The sequence below is a fragment of the Mesoplodon mirus genome, assembly GCF_964341445.2.
Source record: "Mesoplodon mirus genome assembly, chromosome: 6".
NCBI lineage: Eukaryota > Metazoa > Chordata > Mammalia > Artiodactyla > Ziphiidae > Mesoplodon > Mesoplodon mirus.
This window is the reverse complement of record NC_138982.1, coordinates 38,153,255-38,174,416: the sequence shown is the minus strand read 5'-3', so window position 1 is coordinate 38,174,416 and position 21,162 is coordinate 38,153,255. Positions and strand designations below refer to the sequence as shown.

Below are 21,162 nucleotides of genomic sequence, written 5' to 3'. Positions count from 1 at the left end.
GTGAAAGTCTGATGAATGGATGGGAAAAATACTGAAAATATGAACTGGATAATTGTCAAGATGTTAGCACAGGTAGCATTGAGGAAAGTATCTTCATGCGTGACCCGAATTGAAGCTGCTTCCCTTTGCAGGTCACTGATGACGCCAACACAGAATAAAACTAGAGGGAGCAGCGCTGGATTGAGTCACAGGTACCACAATGGTCCCTTAGAGACTGATGTGATAATAATAGTTTACTATCTGAATGGGTAAATGTCACACATAAGTTCCACTCGTATGTCTGGTAAACCTTGGGAGCTAGGAAGAATGGCCAGGGAAGTCAAGTCTGGGAAACAATTTGATGCGTTGGAATGTAGGTCAGAACCAGGGATTGTCTCCACCACACCCACTTTTGCCATGAAAAGTGTCTGAGCTGACTCTGCAAAAGGCAGGGAGAAGGGTAGTAATTGTTGTAGCTAATCTCTTACATTGATTTTCCTCAGGAGAGGCCCACCTCCATGCCTTTGCTCCTGCTGCTTCCTCAGCCTGGAATGTGCATCCTTCTCTCCTCTCTTTAAGTCTTCATGGGGCTAGATCTTTTTTTTTTTAATAAATTTAACACGATTACAGCAAATAAGTTTTTTCACTAGTCAATGATTTTCAAATGCATACAGCAGTCAAGATGGCCTTGCCTCTAGGAACAGCATGCAAGTTTAACAAAACCTCAAGACCGCCCACATTCACCCATGCTGTAGACCATGATGGTTTGAGTAGTTCTAAGTAGGACAACCTCTGAAGACCTACTTTGGTGGGTATTAATATTTAATATCCCTTTTTAACATCACTGTTGAACTTCTTTGCCATTTGTTTGCACAGTCGTCCGGGTTTGGACTATTTCTGCTTCATTCTGAATACCACCAGGTCTCTAGTTGCTTTGCAACTGGATTCTCTTTTTTTTTTTTTTGGCCACACCACGCAGCTTGTGGGATCTTAGTTCCCCAATCAAGGATCAAACCCAGGCCCTGGGCAGTGAAAGAGTAGGAGTCCTAACCACTGGACTGTTAGGGAAGTCCCATGTACTCAATTCTTTAATATATTTTTAAAGTGAACAAACGATAGTTGGATGGCAGAAGATAAGTTTTTCTGTATCTCTTTTATCCCACAAAGAAATCCAGGTCTGTGTACACTTAGGTTATGAAAGAAAATAACTGAACTAAAACACCATTGGGGCTGCATCTTCCCTTAGTATTATATACCACTATCATTCTTTCAATTCCCTCCAACCAAGATCAACTGATAACTTCTTCCAAGAGGTTAATATGTGCAAATATCTGTGCCCTTGTTTTCTAACCTTACCCAAATGTATAAACTTCCTTTCCAACAGGACAATATCACAAAATATTAGAATGCTGGATATTTACACCCTGGGAATGTGATGGGGATAAGTATTATTCAGTTAATACATAGGCAGCAAAAACAAGTCTAAATTAACAAGAATTTTTTTAAAGGTACTCAAATAAGTCTCAAATTTTAATAAGATCCTCTATAAACACATTTATTTGCTACTGAAAATTGAAACAGCACATCAAAAATTTTTATTACAATTCAACACGCTGTTCTAACAATTCTGTGGTCAAGCCACCCAACGTTTTTTCACTTTCCTTCCACACAAGTTAATTTGTTTCACAAAGTGGAACTAAAATATATTCAAGTCATTCAAATGCAAGCTACATAGATTCCTTATAAGTTACTGTATTAAGGTAGAAAAGAGATGCAAGAAAAAGGACATCACAGAACTTGTGATATAGGTTATCAAAATATTGGTGCACAATCTTTCCCAAGCTTCATAATGATCCTAAAATTACCAGGAAGAAAAAATAGTACAAGAATAAGGTTTATGGCTCCTTCGACTCCATGTCATAATTACTGTAATACTTATTGTTGTAATAATTCTCATAATTATCCTCAGAAGGATCTCTATGAAACAAGCAAAAATGACAACTACTTCTAAATCTTTGCCCTCTTGACTGAGTCTCAACATCATTCTGCCATGGTTCTCTTTGAGAGTCAGACCGAGGAACTCCTTTGCCGTAGCGTTTTTTAATAGATTGAATCAGACATTCTATCTTATCTCTCCGATCAGTTAACATGGTCCTCACCCCTCTCCTATAGGGTATGGTTTCACCAAGTAACTGCCCAGTTGGTTGAGGTAGACACTCTGGTAGAATGAATGGCAATTTGATACTAGGGTTGGGCTTCAGGTTACTGAGGTTCTTTATTAACACTTCAGACATAGGTTGAGAGGCAACTGGAATTGTCTGGGAATTTTCATCAATGGATGTTTGAGGAGACTCCAGGGTCCAGGTTGAGTTAACCTCAGATGAATCCATTGTGAGTCTTGTCACAGCTTGAAGCTCCTCCTAGACCTTTGGGTTCCAGTGGCGGGTGATGCTTTAGACTCAAATTGCTACAAAGTAGCCTGGAAGAACTATAGAGCTAAGAAAGAGGGAGAAAAATCCAAGCTGATGCACCGTGGTGAGAGAAAAATCCAACCTCATGGGGCTAGATCTTAACTATCCTTCAGGGTCTGGCTCAAAGTTCATGTCATGGGAACCTCCCTAATTTCTCTGGGTGATCTGTGCTCTAAACCATCAGGATATTTGAGATTCTCACCACATTCTACCTCATGGCATTGCCCTTTGCCCCCTCACCTTATCACTCCTCTTGGACTGTGGGTAGAGATCATGTTTGGTGGATGTCTGTGCTCCAGCCAGGCCTGGCACAGATTCTGAGAGAGAGAGAGGGAGAGGGAGAGAGCAGTGAGAAAAGGGAGAGGAGAGGGAAAAGCAAAGCAAAGGAAGTAGGGAGGGGAGGGAAAGGGAGAGGAAAGGAGGGAAAGTGAAGGAGGTTATGGAAAGAAAAGAAAAAGAGAGGAAAGGAGGGGTGGGAGAGCGAGGAGGGGAAGGGGAAAAAAACCTTAGTAGAAATTTGGAAGTTAATGAATTAATTTTAAAAACCAGTAAAATTGGCTATTACCGCATTTCTTGAAAAGATGACTAAATTAAATCAAATCAAATTTGCATGGAGTTACCTTCAAAGTCTAAGAATGTCCAAAGATAGCTACATCTCCAATGACTAAGCCACTGAACTTGTGGACATGTTCTGGATACTGTGGAATGTGCCAACAACTCCCTAGAACACACCTTGACATAGCTCAGCATTATACAGCTTTGCCTTTGACCACATCAAAAGGTCATGTGGTCTCTGTTGAGAACAGTTTTGAGTTTCTAATAATAACAGTAATAAAAACAGTTAATATTTTTTAGCACTTATTATGTTCTAGGCACATAATGCCACATGTGTATTCTTTCATTTAAAGTTTAAAAGCCCTATGAGGTAGTTACTATTCATTACCAACCCCATTCTACAAGTGAGGAAACTAAGTCGCGGTTGGTAAACATTAGACCAGGGATTTGACACCCTCATCCCCCAGCCCTTACAGAGTCCCATCTTACCCTTTGCTCTATTCTACATTCTGTTCAACAATACAGTTTGACTGGACTGCCACTTTTATATCCAGCCTGAACTAGGATTGACAAAGAACAAAGTTTCAATGAAAAACTTCATAAGAAAACACATAAGTTGTAGGTAAATAGGAACACAAATTATAAAAATGGCATCAGGACCAGAGACCTCAGGCCACCAAGTGAGAACAATAAGGAAGATAAGCTCCTCTTGGTCCTCTTAAATGAAGCAAAATAATATTAACTACTAATTTTCAAATGATTGCTTCACAGTTTATAAACACTTCTTGCGTCAGTTTTCCTATTTTAGGCTCACAATTCTCCAAAGGCAAAACTATGGTATCCATTTTGCAGATGAGAAAACTCTTCATCAACAAGGCTTAGAATTGCCCAAGCCAGTCTGGTATGGGGAGCAGGAAGAAACAGAGACCTGAGGTCAGGTTTTCCCACGCTATATCTTGGCTCCTTCCTCTTTGTTTCAACAAGTCGTCCCCACAGTGTTTGTGACTCATGTATAAAAATCACTTAGAGGGACTTCCCTGGTGGGCCAGTGGTAAAGAATCTGCCTTCCAATACAGGGGACATGGGTTCAATCCCTGGTTGGGGAAATAAGATCTCACATGCCAAGGGGCAACTAAGCCCACGCCACAAATACTGAGCTTGCACACCTCAACGAGAGAACCACGTGATGCAAAACTACAGAGCCCACGTGCCCTGGAGCCCACGAGCCACAACTAGAGAGAGAAAACCCGCATGCCACAACTAGAGAGAAGCCTGCGCTCTGCAGTGAAGAGCCGCACACTGCAACGAAAGATCCTGCATTCCTCAACGAAGATCCTGCATGCTGCAACTAACACACAGCATAGCCAAAAATAAAATTAAATAAATAAAATGTTAATAAATAGATAAATAAATAAATAGCACCTTGAATTCTGGACTCTGTAACAAATAGCATCCAGTTGCTCAGAATTTCTGGTCTCCTAGCAACAGAAAATCAGATTCCCCAAATCAAGCTGTCACCCTTTAGCCCAGTGTGAAAGCAAACAGACCTCTAGACTGTAATCCTTAAAAAGGGAAAAGCAAATTGGACCACTGAATCTCCCCGGCTCCCACAGGCCAGTGTTAATCCAATGCACCAACTGCATGCTTTAGTCTAGGCGAGTATTAAAGGCTGGAATTCATCTTATCACAGTCTGTAGCATCGCTAAATTGAAGGTGCTTGGATATATTTGCCTCTAAGCTCCATTCCTGTCATCGCCTTTACCTCTGGGGTCTTTTAACTCATAGTTCTGTATAATGTAAAGTAGAAATCTATAGGCTAAATAAATATGCCACAGTGAGACATTTTTCTTAGAATAAGGTAGTATCACTGACCTTTCTCTTGTTTACTACTCTGTTAAGGACTCTGTAAAATCATGCATATTTTAATAACTATAAATGGAAAGTAACCTTTAAAAATTATATAATTAAAAAAATTTTTAATTAAAAAAAAGAAATTCATCCAACTTATTAAGAGGGAAAAGAAGGCAAAGAGAGGGAGGGAGGGCCTTTCCTCATGGAGCAATGGTTAAGAATATGCCTGCCAATGCAGGGGACGTGGGTTTGATCCCTGGTCTGGGAAGATCCCACATTAGTTGCTGTGGAGCAACTAAGCCTGTGAGCCACAACTACTGAGCCCATGTGCCACAACTACTGAAGCCCGTGTGCCTAGAGTCTGTGCTCTGCAACAAGAGAAGCCACCGCAGTGAGAAGCCTGCATGCAGCAACAAAGACCCAATGCAGTCAAAAATAAATAAATAAACTAATAAATAAATTAAAAAAAAAAAAGAAAAGGAGGGAAAATGTGTCACTGTGAAGTGGTCACTGTGGGTGACCTCATCAACTTCTCTCCATTTTCAGCTTGGTGTTGTCCAGTATGGAAAGAACATGGGCTCCTTTGTGTGTTCAAATCTCAGCTCCAAACCAAATTGAAAAATCATTGCAACTCTCTGAACCTAATTTTCTTTATCCAGGAAGTGGGGATGATGATACACATTTCATGGATGCTTGAAGAATTAAATGCATAATGTGCATGACATGGTCCGAGGTCTGGCCCATAGCTGGGTGTGACAAATATTGGTTGGGTGTAGCTCTGTACCTCATTTCCACAGTATGTTTCTCCTGAGATTTTTCTGTAACTAGGAACTTCTTTTCCCTTTAAGGAAACTTTAGAATCTCTAAGAGTCTATTTTTCCTTTCTGGGAAAGAAGTGTATTTACCTAGAAACAGCTATTTCCACTTCAATCTGTTTCCCAGCTCTCTCAAGCACTTAATGATCTATAAAATACTTAAATGCAGCAGAAGACCTACCACGTTAAATAATTGCTTTGTAATGCAGATAATCCAAATTGTTTGCCTGGCAAATCTAGACATTTTAACACCTCAAGTCTCCTCTTTACCAAGAGAATTAACCAGACCAGTCCTTGAACTCTAAATGAGTAGGATTTAAAATAACTCAAGAGTGGATTTCAAAGAATGGAATGTATACAGAAGACTTAGGTTTGACCTGGACAGAAAAATAGAGAAGCAAACCTGGGCATTTTTTATTTCCTGTGGACTTGGACTTTCTGAACCTGAAAATGCCGACTAACTCTTATATTGAATGAAGTGAATGACCTTGCTTATCTTCTTCCAACCTTGCTATAAGTGCCTCATCTCTTGAAATTTAAAAGCAGTGTAGTGGTCACTTCAAGTTGAGGCCAATTCTATGACTTATCCCCTACCCCTTTTTATCCTTTTTGCCACACAGCCAGCAGGATCTTAGCTCCCTGTAGAAATCAAACCTGTGCCTCCTGCAGTGGAAGCAAGGAGTCTTAACCACTGGACCTCCAGGGAAGTCACTGACTCTTATGTAGGAGTTCATTCCACAACATGTAGTACTTCTGAGCTTGCCTTAAAAAGAAAATGTAACCCATTGCAAAGTTCCAAAGAGGTATTAGGAAATCAGTATTTTCCTAATACTGATTAGGAAAAAGAAAAAAGAAATTTCTTTTTGGGGGGATGGATACACTGCGGATGCATACGTTGTCTTGGATCTGAATAAGGTACCTGCAAGAGTCCAGCTCTATTGTCTCCTTAGTGGTCCCAGAATTTGGTTGGAAGTCCTCTGTACTGAAACCTCCCACCTTGGTAGGAGACAGGGTGTCCTCTGTTACCAGCTACTGTCCTCCAGGTTCTTATTCCCCATCTTCTCTGTTTTGTTCAAGTGGCCTTCAGGATTTCACTTCCTGTTTTGTTTGGGCTGCTGGCTTCTGTTCTTGGGATTTTCTTTTCCTTTTTTCTTTTTTTGCCTGGTAAATAATTACTTTTGGAATATGAGAAGTTCACTCTCTAAGGGCACCCTCCTTCTTCATAAAACGTCTGCTGGTTTTATGTATAAGAACTATGGGCGTGGGCTTCCCTGGTGGCACAGTGGTTGAGAGTCCGCCTGACGATGCAGGGGACACGGGTTCGTGCCCTGGTCTGGGAAGATCCCACATGCCACGGAGCAGCTGGGCCCGTGAGCCATGGCCGCTGAGCCTGCGCGTCCAGAGCCTGTGCTCCGCAGCGGGAGAGGACACAGCAGGGAGATGCCCGCGTACCGCAAAAAAAAAAAAGAACTATGGGCCTTAGTCCTGCAAGTATTTTTCTTGCTGGACTACAATTACCTGGGATGATTTACAATGTACGTATGCCCATGTATGTACCTTATAGATGTAATATGCTTCTACTTTGGCCAACATGGGGCTCCTTTGAAATTCCTAAATTAGTTTGTCTGGGCAGTCAATTAAAAAAAGGATGTAAGGGGCTTCCCTGAGGTGCAGTGCTTGAGAGTCCACCTGCCGAAGCAGCGGACGCAGGTTCGTGCCCCGGTCTGGGGGGATTCCACATGCCGCCAAGCGGCTGGGCCCATGAGCCATGGCCGCTGAGCCTGTGCTCCGCAACGGGAGAGGCCACAACAGTGAGAGGCCCGTGTACCACAAAAAAAAAAAAAAAAAAAGGATGTAAGGCAAGAATAGAAGCATATCTCAACTGGTTTTTTTTTTTTTTTTTTTTTTGGTACGCGGGCCTCTCACTGTTGGGGCCTCTCCCGCTGCAGAGCACAGGCTCCGGACGCGCAGGCTCAGCGGCCATGGCTCACAGGCCCAGCCGCTCCGCGGCATGTGGGATCTTCCCGGACCGGGGCATGAACCCGTGTCCCCTGCATCGGCAGGAGGACTCTCAACCACTGCACCACCAGAGAAGCCCCTCAACTGGTATTTTTGAGGACTCAAAAAAACATAACAATGAATCCACTATTGCTTCCCTCAGAGAAACTAACTCACAATTATCTCAAAGGATTTCAGAACTGGAAATTCCTCTGAGGCTTCTGAGAGTTCTCTCCCTCTCTGTCTCTCTGTCTCTTTTACTCTTACACCCTCTCTCTCTCTCTCTCTCCCTCTGCTCCTTCCTGTTCCTCTGAATGTCCACTGCAATGCTCTCCTCCTTACTATCCATCTCTTTCTGAGCTTTCTTTTTATGACAGCAAGATTGATCCCCACAGAAGACAACAACAATTCCAGGGACCTGATGAAATTGTCTATGATTATTATGGCCATTTTGAAAAAAAAAATTTGTTTCAAAAAAAAATTTGTTTTTTAAATTCTGACCCTAAGGGGACAAAAGTCCTTCTAGGAGGAGCTTGCATTTCTCTCCCTGTACCTTTGAAATATAAATGTTATACCTCATCTTCTCAGGGAACTCTTATCTAGACCACCTCCAATTCCTAAGACTGAAAAAAAAAAAGAAGAGGCCTTTTAATTCAAATTGCTAGAAGGACTCTCTTGCCCAAATAACCTCCTTAAAATTGCTTGTCAAGGGCAAATGCAAAGCTGATGTCTTCTCCACACATAATAAAAGACTTTAGCCATCTGAGCAAGCAGATGTAATTTATTCCAACTGTTATTTATAAACTAGTGAGTTTTTTTAATTGTACCTGATTCATGACTAAATCTTTAAAACTAAAACTATGAGACTCTGTCTGTGCCTATCTGGATGTATGTATGTCCATGTATGTACCTTATAGATGTAGTATGCTTCTACTTTTGGATGGTATTGCCAAAATTAATTTGTAAAAGAGCTCTATTTATTTGCCTTAAAAAGTTAAGCTCTTAAATAAAATACATTCTCAGAAATATAGTAGTAACCCAAATGAATTTCAGGTTCAAGAGAGCTGGGGAATATTCAGTATTAAAGTTAAAGTTCATTGATTTAATTAATGCAGACATGCCTTTAGTCATCAACATCAAGTATAACACTTTTTATTGTACCTAAGTTTACTAAAAGTCAAATAAGTTTGTTATCTCTGTTACAAAATTTGTCAGCAATAAAAATAATTCAGTATGATATTTTCATATGTACATTAAATAAATGTAAATGAATAAGAGTTCTTAGGTGAACTCTTTAAGAATAGTTATGTTTTATGATGTGTCTATCTCAAAATAGTTCCCCCAAACCTTTTTGGAAACTTTAGAGTTTTGCTAGATTAAGTTAAATGATGGAAATTTATTAAATATCTAAATCATTTCCAAACAAAATAATATACTGAAACATTAATTACTGAATATAGGCTTCCTTTTACAGAGAAACAAAAGATATTTGGGACTATTAGTAAATATTTTTGGTGCCACACTGAAATATTTTCTATAAGAAAGCACAAGTTTTTAAAAAATTTAAAAAGTAATTATAAGTTTGCTAATCTACAGAATACTACTGGAAAAGACAGTTCATAATTGCTTATTTCTTAGTTTTTACTAAAAATTAAGGTTTCTAAAGCTTTAAAATTCTAATAAATATACGTAATTTAAACTATTAACATTAATAAGGAAAACATTTTCATATTCAAGGAAAAAAATTTTTAAAGGTACAAAAATTGAAATGCATTTTATTAAGGGAAAAGAAAGTAATTTTGTCCTAAAGCTGGTTATTTCTAAATGAGAAAGAAAAAAGGCGGAAATTAAAACAGACATAGAAAGCTGTAGAAAATTTGTGGGAAAAAAAAAAGAGTCTTTAGAGAGGAATTTTATGTGCCATCAGGACTGGCTAAGGTTAGAATGAATAAATTTTAATATCAAAAGTAAGCTGGTGGGCTTCCCTGGTGGTGCAGTGGTTGAGAATCTGCCTGCCAGTGCAGGGGACATGGGTTCGAGCCCTGGTCTGGGAAGATCCCACATGCCGCGGAGCAGCTAGCCCCGTGAGCCACAATTACTGAGCCTGCGCGTCTGGAGCCTGTGCTCCGCAACAAGAGAGGCCGCGAAAATGAGAGGCCCGCGCACCGTGATGAGGAGTGGCCCCCGCTTGCCACAACTAGAGGAAGCCCTCACACAGAAACGAAGACCCAACACAGCCATAAATAAATAAATAAAATTTAAAAAAAAATCACAAATTGTTTAAAAAAAAAAAAAGTAAGCTGGTACAAAATTTGGTTTTCTGTTAAAAGGACAAAGTGTTTTGAGATCAATGGTCTGGTCTTAATGAGAAATTGTAAACAAAGATTTCTTTACCTTAATGTAATCTGTCTAGAAAAATAAAAATTCTATACTTTGTAGCTAAGACTATTTACAACTATATAACATTTATATTTACCTATGAAATATTTAATTCTTATTTTTTTAAATGAATAACTAAGCATTATTTCACAGTGACTTATGATCCTATTTGACCAAGTGTTTAAAAACAAAAATTTGATATTTTTGACAAACTTCCCAAAATCAAATTCTAAGTGAAGTCTTTTTAACTTAGATCTAATTTTGAGATATGAGATGTTTCAGAAGGCCCCTGAAATATCTCAGAGATTTGTCCTCTCTCCTTATAAAAAGGGAGATGTTAAACTAATTAAGCTTATTTAACATGTTAAATCACACGGGAGGCATTGTCAAAAAAGAAGTAATACTAAGCCTGCTTTATGTTGTGTCTGTATAGGTATATGTTTATAAGTGTTATACAAACTATGAAATTTCTGGAATTCTGATTGTCCTGGCATAATGTTATCAATCATAATCCTAGTTATTATCTTAAAATGGTGTATGTCACAGAAATAACTTAATTTCCTTGTCAATTGCACTGTAATCAGCACTTTAACCATGCATTTTTCTTTTTAACATCTTTATTGGAGTAATTGCTTTACAGTGGTGTGTTAGTTTCTGCTGTATAACAAAGTGAATCAGCTATATGTATACATATACCCTCATATCCCCTCCCTCTTGTGTCTCCCTCCAACCCTCCATATCCCACCCCTCTAGGTGGTCACAAGTAACCGAGATGATCTCCCTGTGCTATGTGGCTCCTTCCCACTAGCTATGTATTTTACATTTTAACTCTTTCATCATTTATAGACAGTTATTGTTTTACTTTGATGCTTTTACAAATATGTTTCATCCTTGCAGAGATTCAGAAAGGCCTCTGATACTTCATCTAGAGTACAGTTTTCTGATAAACTCTCAGATCATACTACTGAATTGGGTAAGAATTTACAGAACTCTAATGAAGAAACAGATGGCTACATAAAACTGCTAACAAAAGATCAAGAATTAATTCTACAGGACTGAATGAACTGTACAGGATGATTATAATTTTTGTTTAAAACATTGCTGGTTCTTTTATGTTTTGCTTTTCCAGATTTAAGGAAAACTTTTCTCTCAAGCTATCTATGACTTGCAGCAATTTGATAAATGATTCCTTTGTAAACAAAGATAGAACATTTCTCTTTTTCTCCCTACCTGATCCCTCCAGAATTTGGAAACTCTTAGTGAGTATTCTTATTTTCATGGCAATATAGTTAGTTGCATAAGTTCAATAAGAATCTGTTCTCCTTATAACAGGACACAATTGGAAACATTGGTTATATTATCAAGGCTTTGACTGAAATGTTATATTTGACAGAGGCATGATTGACTCAGATATGACCAGACAGCTTTAAAGTACTAAGATTGACTTTATGGAGCCAATAATGACTCTTGGAAATATTTATCTAGTACCATGCCTACAGGGTTTCCAAAAGTCTTACAAGGTGAGTAAGGAAGGTCAGTCCCTGGCAAGTGCAAGAACCTCAAGATAGTTTGGGGACCTCAAGAAGAGAGGAATTTACCCAAATCTGTATGTATTGCAGTCAGAGTCTGATGGTAAGTCCTTATTTGACTTTCCTGGCTTGAGAGGGCTTTTAAAAGTGCAATCTGATATTCCTTTTGAAAAGTTCCAGCAAAGCAGATTTAAAAGAGCCTATATGATGAGTTGTTATTCTTTTCTTTTAAATTTTTGTTGCAGTAGAGCTGATTACAATGTTGTGCAAGTTTCAGGTGTAGAGCAAAGTGAATCAGTTATATATACACATATATCCACTCTTTTGGAGATTCTTTTCCCATATAGGCCATTACAGAATACAAACTCAAAACAATTAAGAAAATGGTAATAAGAACATACATATCAATAATTACCTTAAATGTAAATGGATTAAATGCTCCCACCAAAAGACATAGACTGGCTGAATGGATACAAAAACAAGACCTGTATATATGCTGTCAACAAGAGACCCACTTCAGACCTAGGGACACATACAGACTGAAAGTGAGGGGATGGAAAAAGATATTCCATGCAAATGGAAATCAAAAGAAATCTGGAGTAGCAGTTCTCATATCAGAAAAAATAGACTTTAAAATAAGGACTATTACAAGAGACAAAGAAGGACACTACATAATGATCAAGGGATCAATCCAAGAAGAAGCTATAACAATTGTAAATATTTATGTACCCAACATAGGAGCACCTCAATACATAGGCAAATACTAAAAGCCATAAAAGGGGAAATCGACAGTAACACATTCATAGTAGGGGACTTTAACACCCCACTTTCACCAATGGACAGATTATCCAAAATGAAAATAAATAAGGAAACACAAGCTTTAAATGACACATTCAACAAGATGGACTTAATTGATATTTATAGGACATTCCATGCAAAAACAACAAAATACACATTCTTCTCAAGTGCTCATGGAACATTGTCCAGGATAGATTGTATCTTGTGTCACAAATCAAGCCCTGGTAAATTTAAGGAAATTGAAACAGTATCAAGTATCTTTTCTGACCACAATGGTATGAGCCTAGATATCAATTACAGGAAAAAATCTGTAAAAAGCACAAACACATGGATGCTAAACAATACACTACTAAATAACCAAGAGATCACTGAAGAAATCAACAAGAAAATCAAACAATACCTAAAAATAAATGACAATGAAAACACGATGACCCAAAACCTATGGGATGCAGCAAAAGCAGTTCTAACAGGGAAGTTTATAGAAATACAATCCTAACTCAAGAAACAAGAAACATCTCAATTAAACAACCTAACCTTACACCTAAAGCAATTAGAGAAAGAACAAAAAAAACCCTCAAAGTCGTCAGAAGGAGAGAAACCATAAAGATCAGATCTGAACTAAATGAAAAAGAAATGAAAGAAATGAGAGCAAAGAGAAATAAAACTAAAAGCTGGTTCTTTGAGAAGATAAACAAAATTGATAAACCATTAGTCAGACTCATCAAGAAAAAAAGGAAGAAGACTCAGATCAATAGACTTAGAAATGAAAAAGGAGAAGTAACAACTGACACTGCAGAAATACAAAGGATCATGAGAGATTACTACAAGCAACTATATGCCAAGAAAATGGACAACCTAGAAGAAATGGACAAATTGTTAGAAAAGCACAATGTTCCGAGACTAAACCAGGAACAAATAGAAAATATAAACAGCCTAATCACAAGCACTGAAATTGAAACAGTGATTAAAAATCTTCCAACCAACAAAAGCCCAGGACCAGATGGCTTCACAGGCGAATTCTATGAAACATTTAGAGAAGAGCTAACACCTATCCTTCTCAAACTCTTCCAAAATATAGCAGAGGGAGGAACACTCCCAAACTCATTCTATGAGGCCACCATCACCCTGATACCAAAACCAGATAAAGATGTCACAAAAAAAGAAAACTACAGGCCAATATCACTAATGAACATAGATGCATAAATCCTCAACAAAATACTAGCAAACAGAATCCAACAGCATATTAAAAGGATCATACACCATGATCAAGTGGGGTTTATCCCAGGAATGCAAGGATTCTCCAATATACACAAATCAATCAATGTGATACACCATATTAAAGAACTGAAGGATAAAAACCATATGATAATCTCAATAGATGCAGAAAAAGCATTCGACAAAATTCAACACCCATTAATGATAAAAACCCTCCAGAGAATAGGCAGAGAGGGAACCTACCTCAACATAATAAAGGCCATATATGACAAACCCACAGCCAACATCATTCTCACTGGTGAAAAACTGAAATCATTTCCTCTAAGATCAGGAACAAGACAAGGATGTCCACTCTTGTCACTATTATTCCACATAGTTTTGGAAGTTTTAGCCACAGAAATCAGAGAAGAAAAAGAAATAAAAGGAATCCACATCGGAAAAGAAGTAAAGCTGTCATTGTTTGCAGATGACATGATACTATACATAGGGAATCCTAAAGATGATACGAGAAAACTACTAGAGCTAATCAATGAATTTGGTAATGTAGCAGGCTACAAAATTAATGCACAGAAATCTCTTGCATTCCTATACAATAATGATAAAAAATCTGAAGGAGAAATTAAGGAAACACTCCCATTTACCACTGCAACAAAAAGAATAGAATACTTAGGAATAAATTTACCTAAGGAGACAAAAGACCTGTATGCAGAAAACTATAAGACACTGATGAAAGAAATTAAAGACTACACAAAAAGATGGAGAGATATACCATGTTCTTGGATTGGAAGAATCAACATCGTGAAAATGACTATACTACCCAAAGTAATCTACAGATTCAATGCAGTCCCTATCAAACAACCACTGGCATTTTTCACAGAACTAGAACAAAGAATTTCACAAATTGTATGGAAACACAAAAGACCCCGAATAGCCAAAGCTATCCTGAGAAAGAAAAAGGGAGCTGGAGGAATCAGGCTCCCTGGCTTCAGACTATACTAAAAAGCTACAGTAATCAAGACAATATGGTACTGGCACAAAAATAGAAATATAGATCAATGGAACAGGATAGAAAGCCCAGAGATAAACCCATGCACATCTGGTCACCTTATCCTTGATAAAGGAGGCAAGAATATACAATGGAGCAAAGACAGCCTCTTCAATAAGTGGCACTGGGAAAACTGGACAGCTACATGTAAAAGAATGAAATTAGAACATTTCCTAATGCCATACAGAAAAAATAAACTCAAAATGGATTAAAGACTTAAATGTAAGGTCAGACACTATAAAACTCTTAGAGGGAAACATAGGCAGAACACTTCATGATATAAATCACAGCAAGATCCTTTTTGACCCACCTCCTAGAGAAATGGAAATAAAAACAAAAATAAACAAATGGGACCTAATGAAACTTCAAAGCTTTTGCACAGCAAAGGAGACCATAAACAAGACCAAAAGACAACCCTCAGAATGGGAGAAAATATTTGCAATTGAAGCAACTGACAAAGTATTAATCTCCAAAATATACAAGCAGCTCATGCAACTCAATAACAAATAATAAACAACCCAATCCAAAAATGTCCAGAAGACGTAAATGGACATTTCTCCAAAGAAGATACACAGATTTTTTAGAAAACACATGAAAGGATGCTCAACATCACTAATCATTAGAGAAATGCAAATCAATACTACAAAGAGGTATCACCACACTCCGGTAAAAATAACCATCATCAAAAAATCTACAAACAATAATTGCTGGAGAGGGTGTGGAGAAAAGGGAACCCTCTTGCACTGTTGGTGGGAATGTAAATTGATACAGCCACTATGGAAAACAGTATGGAGGTTCCTCAAGTAACTAAAAATAGAACTACCATATGACCCAGTAATCCCATTACTGGACATATATCCTGAAAAAACCATAATTCAAAAAGAGTCATGTACCAAAATGTTCATTGCAGCTCTATTTACAAGAGCCAGGACATGGAAGTAACCTAAGTGTCCATGAACAGATGAATGGATAAAGAAGATGTGGCACATATATGCAATGGAATATTACTCAGCCATAAAAAGAAATGAAATTGAGTTATTTGCAGTGAGATGGATGGACCTAGAGTCTGATATACATAGTGAAGTCAGTCAGAAAGAGAAAAACAAATACCGTATGCTAACACATATATATGGAATCTAAAACAAGAAAAAAAATGCTTCTGAAGAACCTAGGGGCAGGACAGGAATAAAGATGCAGAGGTAGAGAATGGACTTGAGGACATGGGGAGAGGGAAGGTTAAGCTGGGACGAAGTGAGAGTGGCATGGACATATATACACTCCCAAATGTAAGTTAGATAGCTAGTGGAAAGCAGCCACATAGCACAGGGAGATCAGCTCGGTGCTTTGTGACCACTAGAGTGGTGGGATAGGGAGGGTGGGAGGGAGACGCAAGAGGGAGGGGATATGGGGATATATGTATTCATGTAGCTGACTCGCTTTGTTATACAGCAGAAACTAACACAACATTGTAAAGCAATTATACTCCAATAAAGATGTTTAAAAAAAAAAGGAAAAAAATCCTGAACGATTCAGCATAAGTTTTGTTTTCACTGCTTACAAATGTAACACCATGAGCATTTATTTTAACTTCTTTATGTCTCCAATGTAAAATGAGGAAAAAATAATCTCTACTAGTAAGGATCATATGAGACAACATATATGTAAAAGCTTTGCAAACTATAAATCACAATAGAAATAGCCCTGTTTTATAATAGATAATGGCTTCAGAACTATTTGTCTTTTAAAAAATAAATCATCTGTGAGAAGTCAGCCCATAGCATCTCAGGGACTTCTGACTGAATGCCTAACAAAAAAATGGTTTAAAATGGGGAATGTGGGTACTTCTGCGGTGGTGCAGTGGATAAGAATCCGCCTGCCAATGCAGGGGACACGGGTTCAATCCCTGGTCTAGGAAGATCCCACATGCCGTGGAGCAACTAAGCCTGTGCTTAACCCCTCACTCTTGGACTTCCCTCCCACCCCACTCCCCCCCATCCCACCCACCTAGGTCACCACAGAGCACCAAGCTGAGCTCCCTGGGTTATAGATCAGGTTCCCACTAGCTATCTCTTTTACACATGGCAGTGCACATACGTCAATCCCAATCTCCTAATTCATCCCACACCCCCTCCCCGCCCACCCACCCCCAACTCCCTCCACCTCCCTGCTGTGTCCACACATCTGTTCTCTAATCATCCTCTGATGGCTCAGGAAAGCCTTTCCTGGTTTTCTTGACTTGATCAAATCCCTTGTCTACAATCTTACAATAACCACAAAGCTTTCCTAAGTACCACTTATATAACAGTTGGATTTTTGCATTTATTTGTGTAGTTGATTTGACGAACTCCGTGGAATCAAGAAGCCTAATTTTACTGTTATACTCCCTGCCCCCTGCGCTGTCCATGAGATAGTACTGTGGCTGGCATACAACCTGTGCTCATCAAATTTATGAAGGAAGGAGGAAGGAAGAGGGAAATCCTGGCTGACATTTACTAGGTTGCAAAGTTATTGTCCTCTCTGTATCCTCATCTGTAAAATAAAAATGATAATGCCATTTCCTATGGTTGTTATGAGAATTAAATAACATAATCAATGAGATGCTGTTTTATAAAATGTAGAGCAAATAGCATTTTAATAGAAGGCAGACTGCAGAAAGCATTACAGCAGTCAGAGCTAACAAATACAGAGCTAGGAGAGAAGGAAGGACAGGCAATTAATTCCCTCCCGTATTGGGGCAGAGAATGGATCAACAAAGATTTAATAGGAAAGGTGGTATACGGCTGAAGAATGAGTAGGTTTAAATAAGTAGAGATAGAACACCTACTGTCTATATTTACTGTATAGAGAATGTGTGTATGAGTGTGTACAAGTGTCTATCAGTTGAGTCCTCTCCAGAATGTCCCTCTGTAAGAAGGATATCTGTCTGTTTTGTTCATAGCTGTATTCCCAGTGCCTATAACAATGTCTGGTACTTGACTGGTACTCAATAAATACTTGTTGAGTGAATAAGTGAATGAATGAATGGGGGAGATAAGGAATATCAGAAGAAATTTTATGAGTAAAAGCATAGACAAAACAAACTGTCGGATTCCCTTAGAAAGTAGTGCCAATGTGTGGAGCCTGGGCTTGGAGAGACCAGGTTGCAGAAGAGGAGGGAGGGGAGGAAGTAAGGAATCCAGGAAGCATGAACACAAATGCTGGTATCTGATGAGCATCCCGGTGGGCTGGTGGACCCAAGATGCCATTTGCACGGCTGATTTGGGGGATTTCTAAGTTTTTAAACTAAAGCCCCTACCACTGACACCTTCCAGTGAAACTGAAGGGGAAATATTCCCCATTAAAACATTGAAATGAAATGCCCAGAGTCAGGCCTAATAGCCAACCATCACAAAGTTCTTCTCTGAACATTGTGAGTCTCTGGCAACATGTGACATACAGTGACAGTGAAGGAAAAATGTATATGTAATTATAATAAAGATAAAAATATGAAAATCATCAGAAGCATCTGAATTCAAAACACCAATGAATATAAATCATGTTATTTGCATAGAAATGTGGCATCGCTACAGATATTGGTTAAAATTCAGAAGTAGATGAATAATGAATAAAATGTCACTTTTAAATTATAAAATAGAAATGTAATCACTCTTATCTTTTGGAAAAATGTCACTCTTAGAGGTGCTTAATAAGAGGAGGGGAACAGAAAATAAACTAGGTGCTGAAGATTTTCAGTCAGTACATCACGTTACTATTTTTTTTTAATGTTAAAAAATGACTACCTAATCAGTATCTGGGATAATGATCTGTAATCTTACCAGTGTAAGACTGATGATAAATACCAAGTACTGATTTTTTAATAACATGAAAAACAGATATGCAACACATTTTCAGGTAAGAGTCATCCAGTCTTTCTTACTGGGAAATCTTTACTGTACAGCTATTATAATATAATTCAAATAATATCTTTCTTAAGGTGTCATTTTAATGCAAATAACCTTACAGCAGACTTTTAATCTATTGACTCTCAAAGCTTATTTTTATCTAAGGCTCACATGGTAAAAGTGTTTGAAATAATCGGGTTCTTATCTAATTACATAAAGACTAATTTAGCACCTCATTTATTTGGAGAGTCTCTGGCATAGCAAATCCATTTAAAATGATGCACAAGAGCAGGTAATTAAAAATTAAGGTTGAAATCAAGATGAAAAAGACAAGATTGAAGCTGGTTTCAATAGCTCTGATTAGTTGCAGAGGGCAGTGAAATGGGAGAAAGGCTTAATAGATTTTCAAAGAGCCAAAGAAAGAGGCAGGGTGATGGAATGCAGCTCCCTGAGGCACCGATGCCTTTTGAATCTTTCTGCTATATGTCCAGTTCAAAGTTGATCACATGCAACTAGGAGAGGTGACCTGCTTGAGCACATATGAGTGTTGGGGATTCCTAGTTATAGGGCATCTTTCCCATGTCTCCTGTCCTGGAAGGAAGTGCCAGGCCTCCTGGAAAATAAGGGAAGGACACAGCATCCAGATAAGCAGGGCCATTATACATGGGTGTATCTAGGCTATAGCTAGCCCTTTCATACAGCAAGCTTGTGAAGTTGTTATATCAAAAACACGTACACAATCAAAATTATCTTTGATGATGCATTTTACAGTTTGTAAATGGTTTTTACATATGTAATCTCACTTCATCCTCACACCAACCCAAGAAAGAACAAGTGCTTTTACTAGGCCCATTTTACAAATAGAGAAACTGAGGTCCTGAAACATTAAGTAACAAACCTAAGGTGTCGTGTACCTAAGGTGCTGGGACTAGAAGTCAAAACTTTTGACTCCGAATCCCACAATGGACTGGCTCCATGTTGGTTGACATTTTTTTATTTCTTTCACTCTTACCAGATCTTCTTTTCTTTCTTTGTAAATTTTAGGTTTTATTATTGAAGTATAGTCCATTTACAATATTATATTAGCTTCAGGTGTACAGCATAGTGATTCAGTATTTTTACAGATTATACTCCATTATAAGTTATCACAAGATAATGGCTATAATTCCCTGTGCTGTACAATACATTCTTGTTGTATATCATAGTATTTTATGTCATACATAGTAGCTTGTATCTTACTAGATCTTTCTCTTTTCTCCCTCTTAATTTTTCTTTTACCTATTTCCCTCTCCTTTTCTTTCATTTTGCTCCCTTCCTTGCCAATTCCTTGTTCATTTCCTCTTGCTTCTCTCTGTGCCTTGACTCTACCAGCAACCTCGGAGCTTATAGCTCAGCCAACCAGATGCTCTCAGATCTGAAGAGTCTGGTGATACATTCTGAAAGACAGAAAGCTTTTCTGTTTCTGAGGTTGTTTCTGCTGCAACAAAAGCATTGCCCCCTGAGAACTAGTTGGGCGAAATGAAAGCACCTGCAGGGTAGAGTGAAGTACTTTTCCAAATCCTCCTTTCATGACAAAAAATAAGAATCTCATAGGTCCTTAAGTTCACATGGAAAGGGTTGAACTATGAAAGTATCCCAAAGAAGTGGTCTTCCATAAGTCCTTACATCCCTACCATGAGCCCCAGAAAATAAACCTCTCTCTACCCCTGCTCCAGCAAGACACTGGGACTGTATACAGCAGGACCACTTATAACACTTTACTAAATCTGGATCAGTCCCCTTGAGACCATATAACTATATATTGGCTGAGCCATAAAGCAAATGACCAGGCCTCTATTCCTCTCCCAAGGACCAAGTAAGCTCATCAGTGGGAGGGATGACTATCTGCAGCAGTTTTGCTCAAAGTATGGTCCCTTACCAGAAGCATTAGCATCATCTGAGAACTTGTTAAAAATGCAAACTCTGGAGCCCCAATCCAAATCTAAAGAATTAGAAACCCTGAGAGGGGGGCCCAGCAATCGGTTCATAAGCCCTCCAGATGATTCTAATGCTGGTTGATGTTTGGGAACCACTGATCTACGTGCAGTTGTGTGGGGACAACCCTGAACTAGGAACTGGGATATATGGTACTTCTTCCTGGTGAGGCCCCTAACTTATCAAGGAGTGTGGTTAAAATATGCACCCTCTCCAGACCCCATTTCCTCCCCAATCAAATGACGAGATCTTCCTTGGTGAGCGCCAAGCACTCTTCTCTCATGCATATTCTGTGAACCTTCATGAAGTATAGTTTGAGGCAGCAGTGGAGCAAGGCTCCCAGCCCAACATCATCAATATGAGATGCTCTGACTCCACTATCATCTTGCCTTCTTAATGTCTTGAAGTCTATTCTCCAAGAATCTTGAGTTAAATTATAGTTGAACTTGGATGGAGCTGCCTCAGCTCTCACCTCTAATATGGTCCACATGTCAGCTAAGCTGGGACATAGAACGGGTGGCTCTTGAAGTGACCAGGAGCCAGAAATGAGGCATGGGGCTGACCCCAGGGTGGGGGCAGGTCAACAAAGACAAATTTCATCCAACTGCCAGTTTCATTGAGGTCTAGCTCCAACTCAGACTGAAATGTGTAAAAAAAATTTAGGACCAGTTA

General features: G+C 38.6%; 2 protein-coding genes across 2 annotated transcripts in view; both read right to left on the bottom strand.

The window, feature by feature from the left end:
• ATP13A4 (ATPase 13A4) overlaps positions 1 to 21,162 on the bottom strand; it is a 146,119-nt gene that overhangs the window by 85,301 nt on the left and 39,656 nt on the right. The window lies entirely within an intron of this gene.
• Positions 1,875 to 2,369, bottom strand: LOC309805883 (developmental pluripotency-associated protein 3-like; the record flags this gene model as incomplete). Its single annotated transcript, XM_082624217.1, has 1 exon — positions 1,875 to 2,369. The coding sequence occupies one exon, from the start codon at positions 2,367 to 2,369 to the stop codon at positions 1,875 to 1,877; it is 495 nt and encodes a 164-aa protein (XP_082480343.1).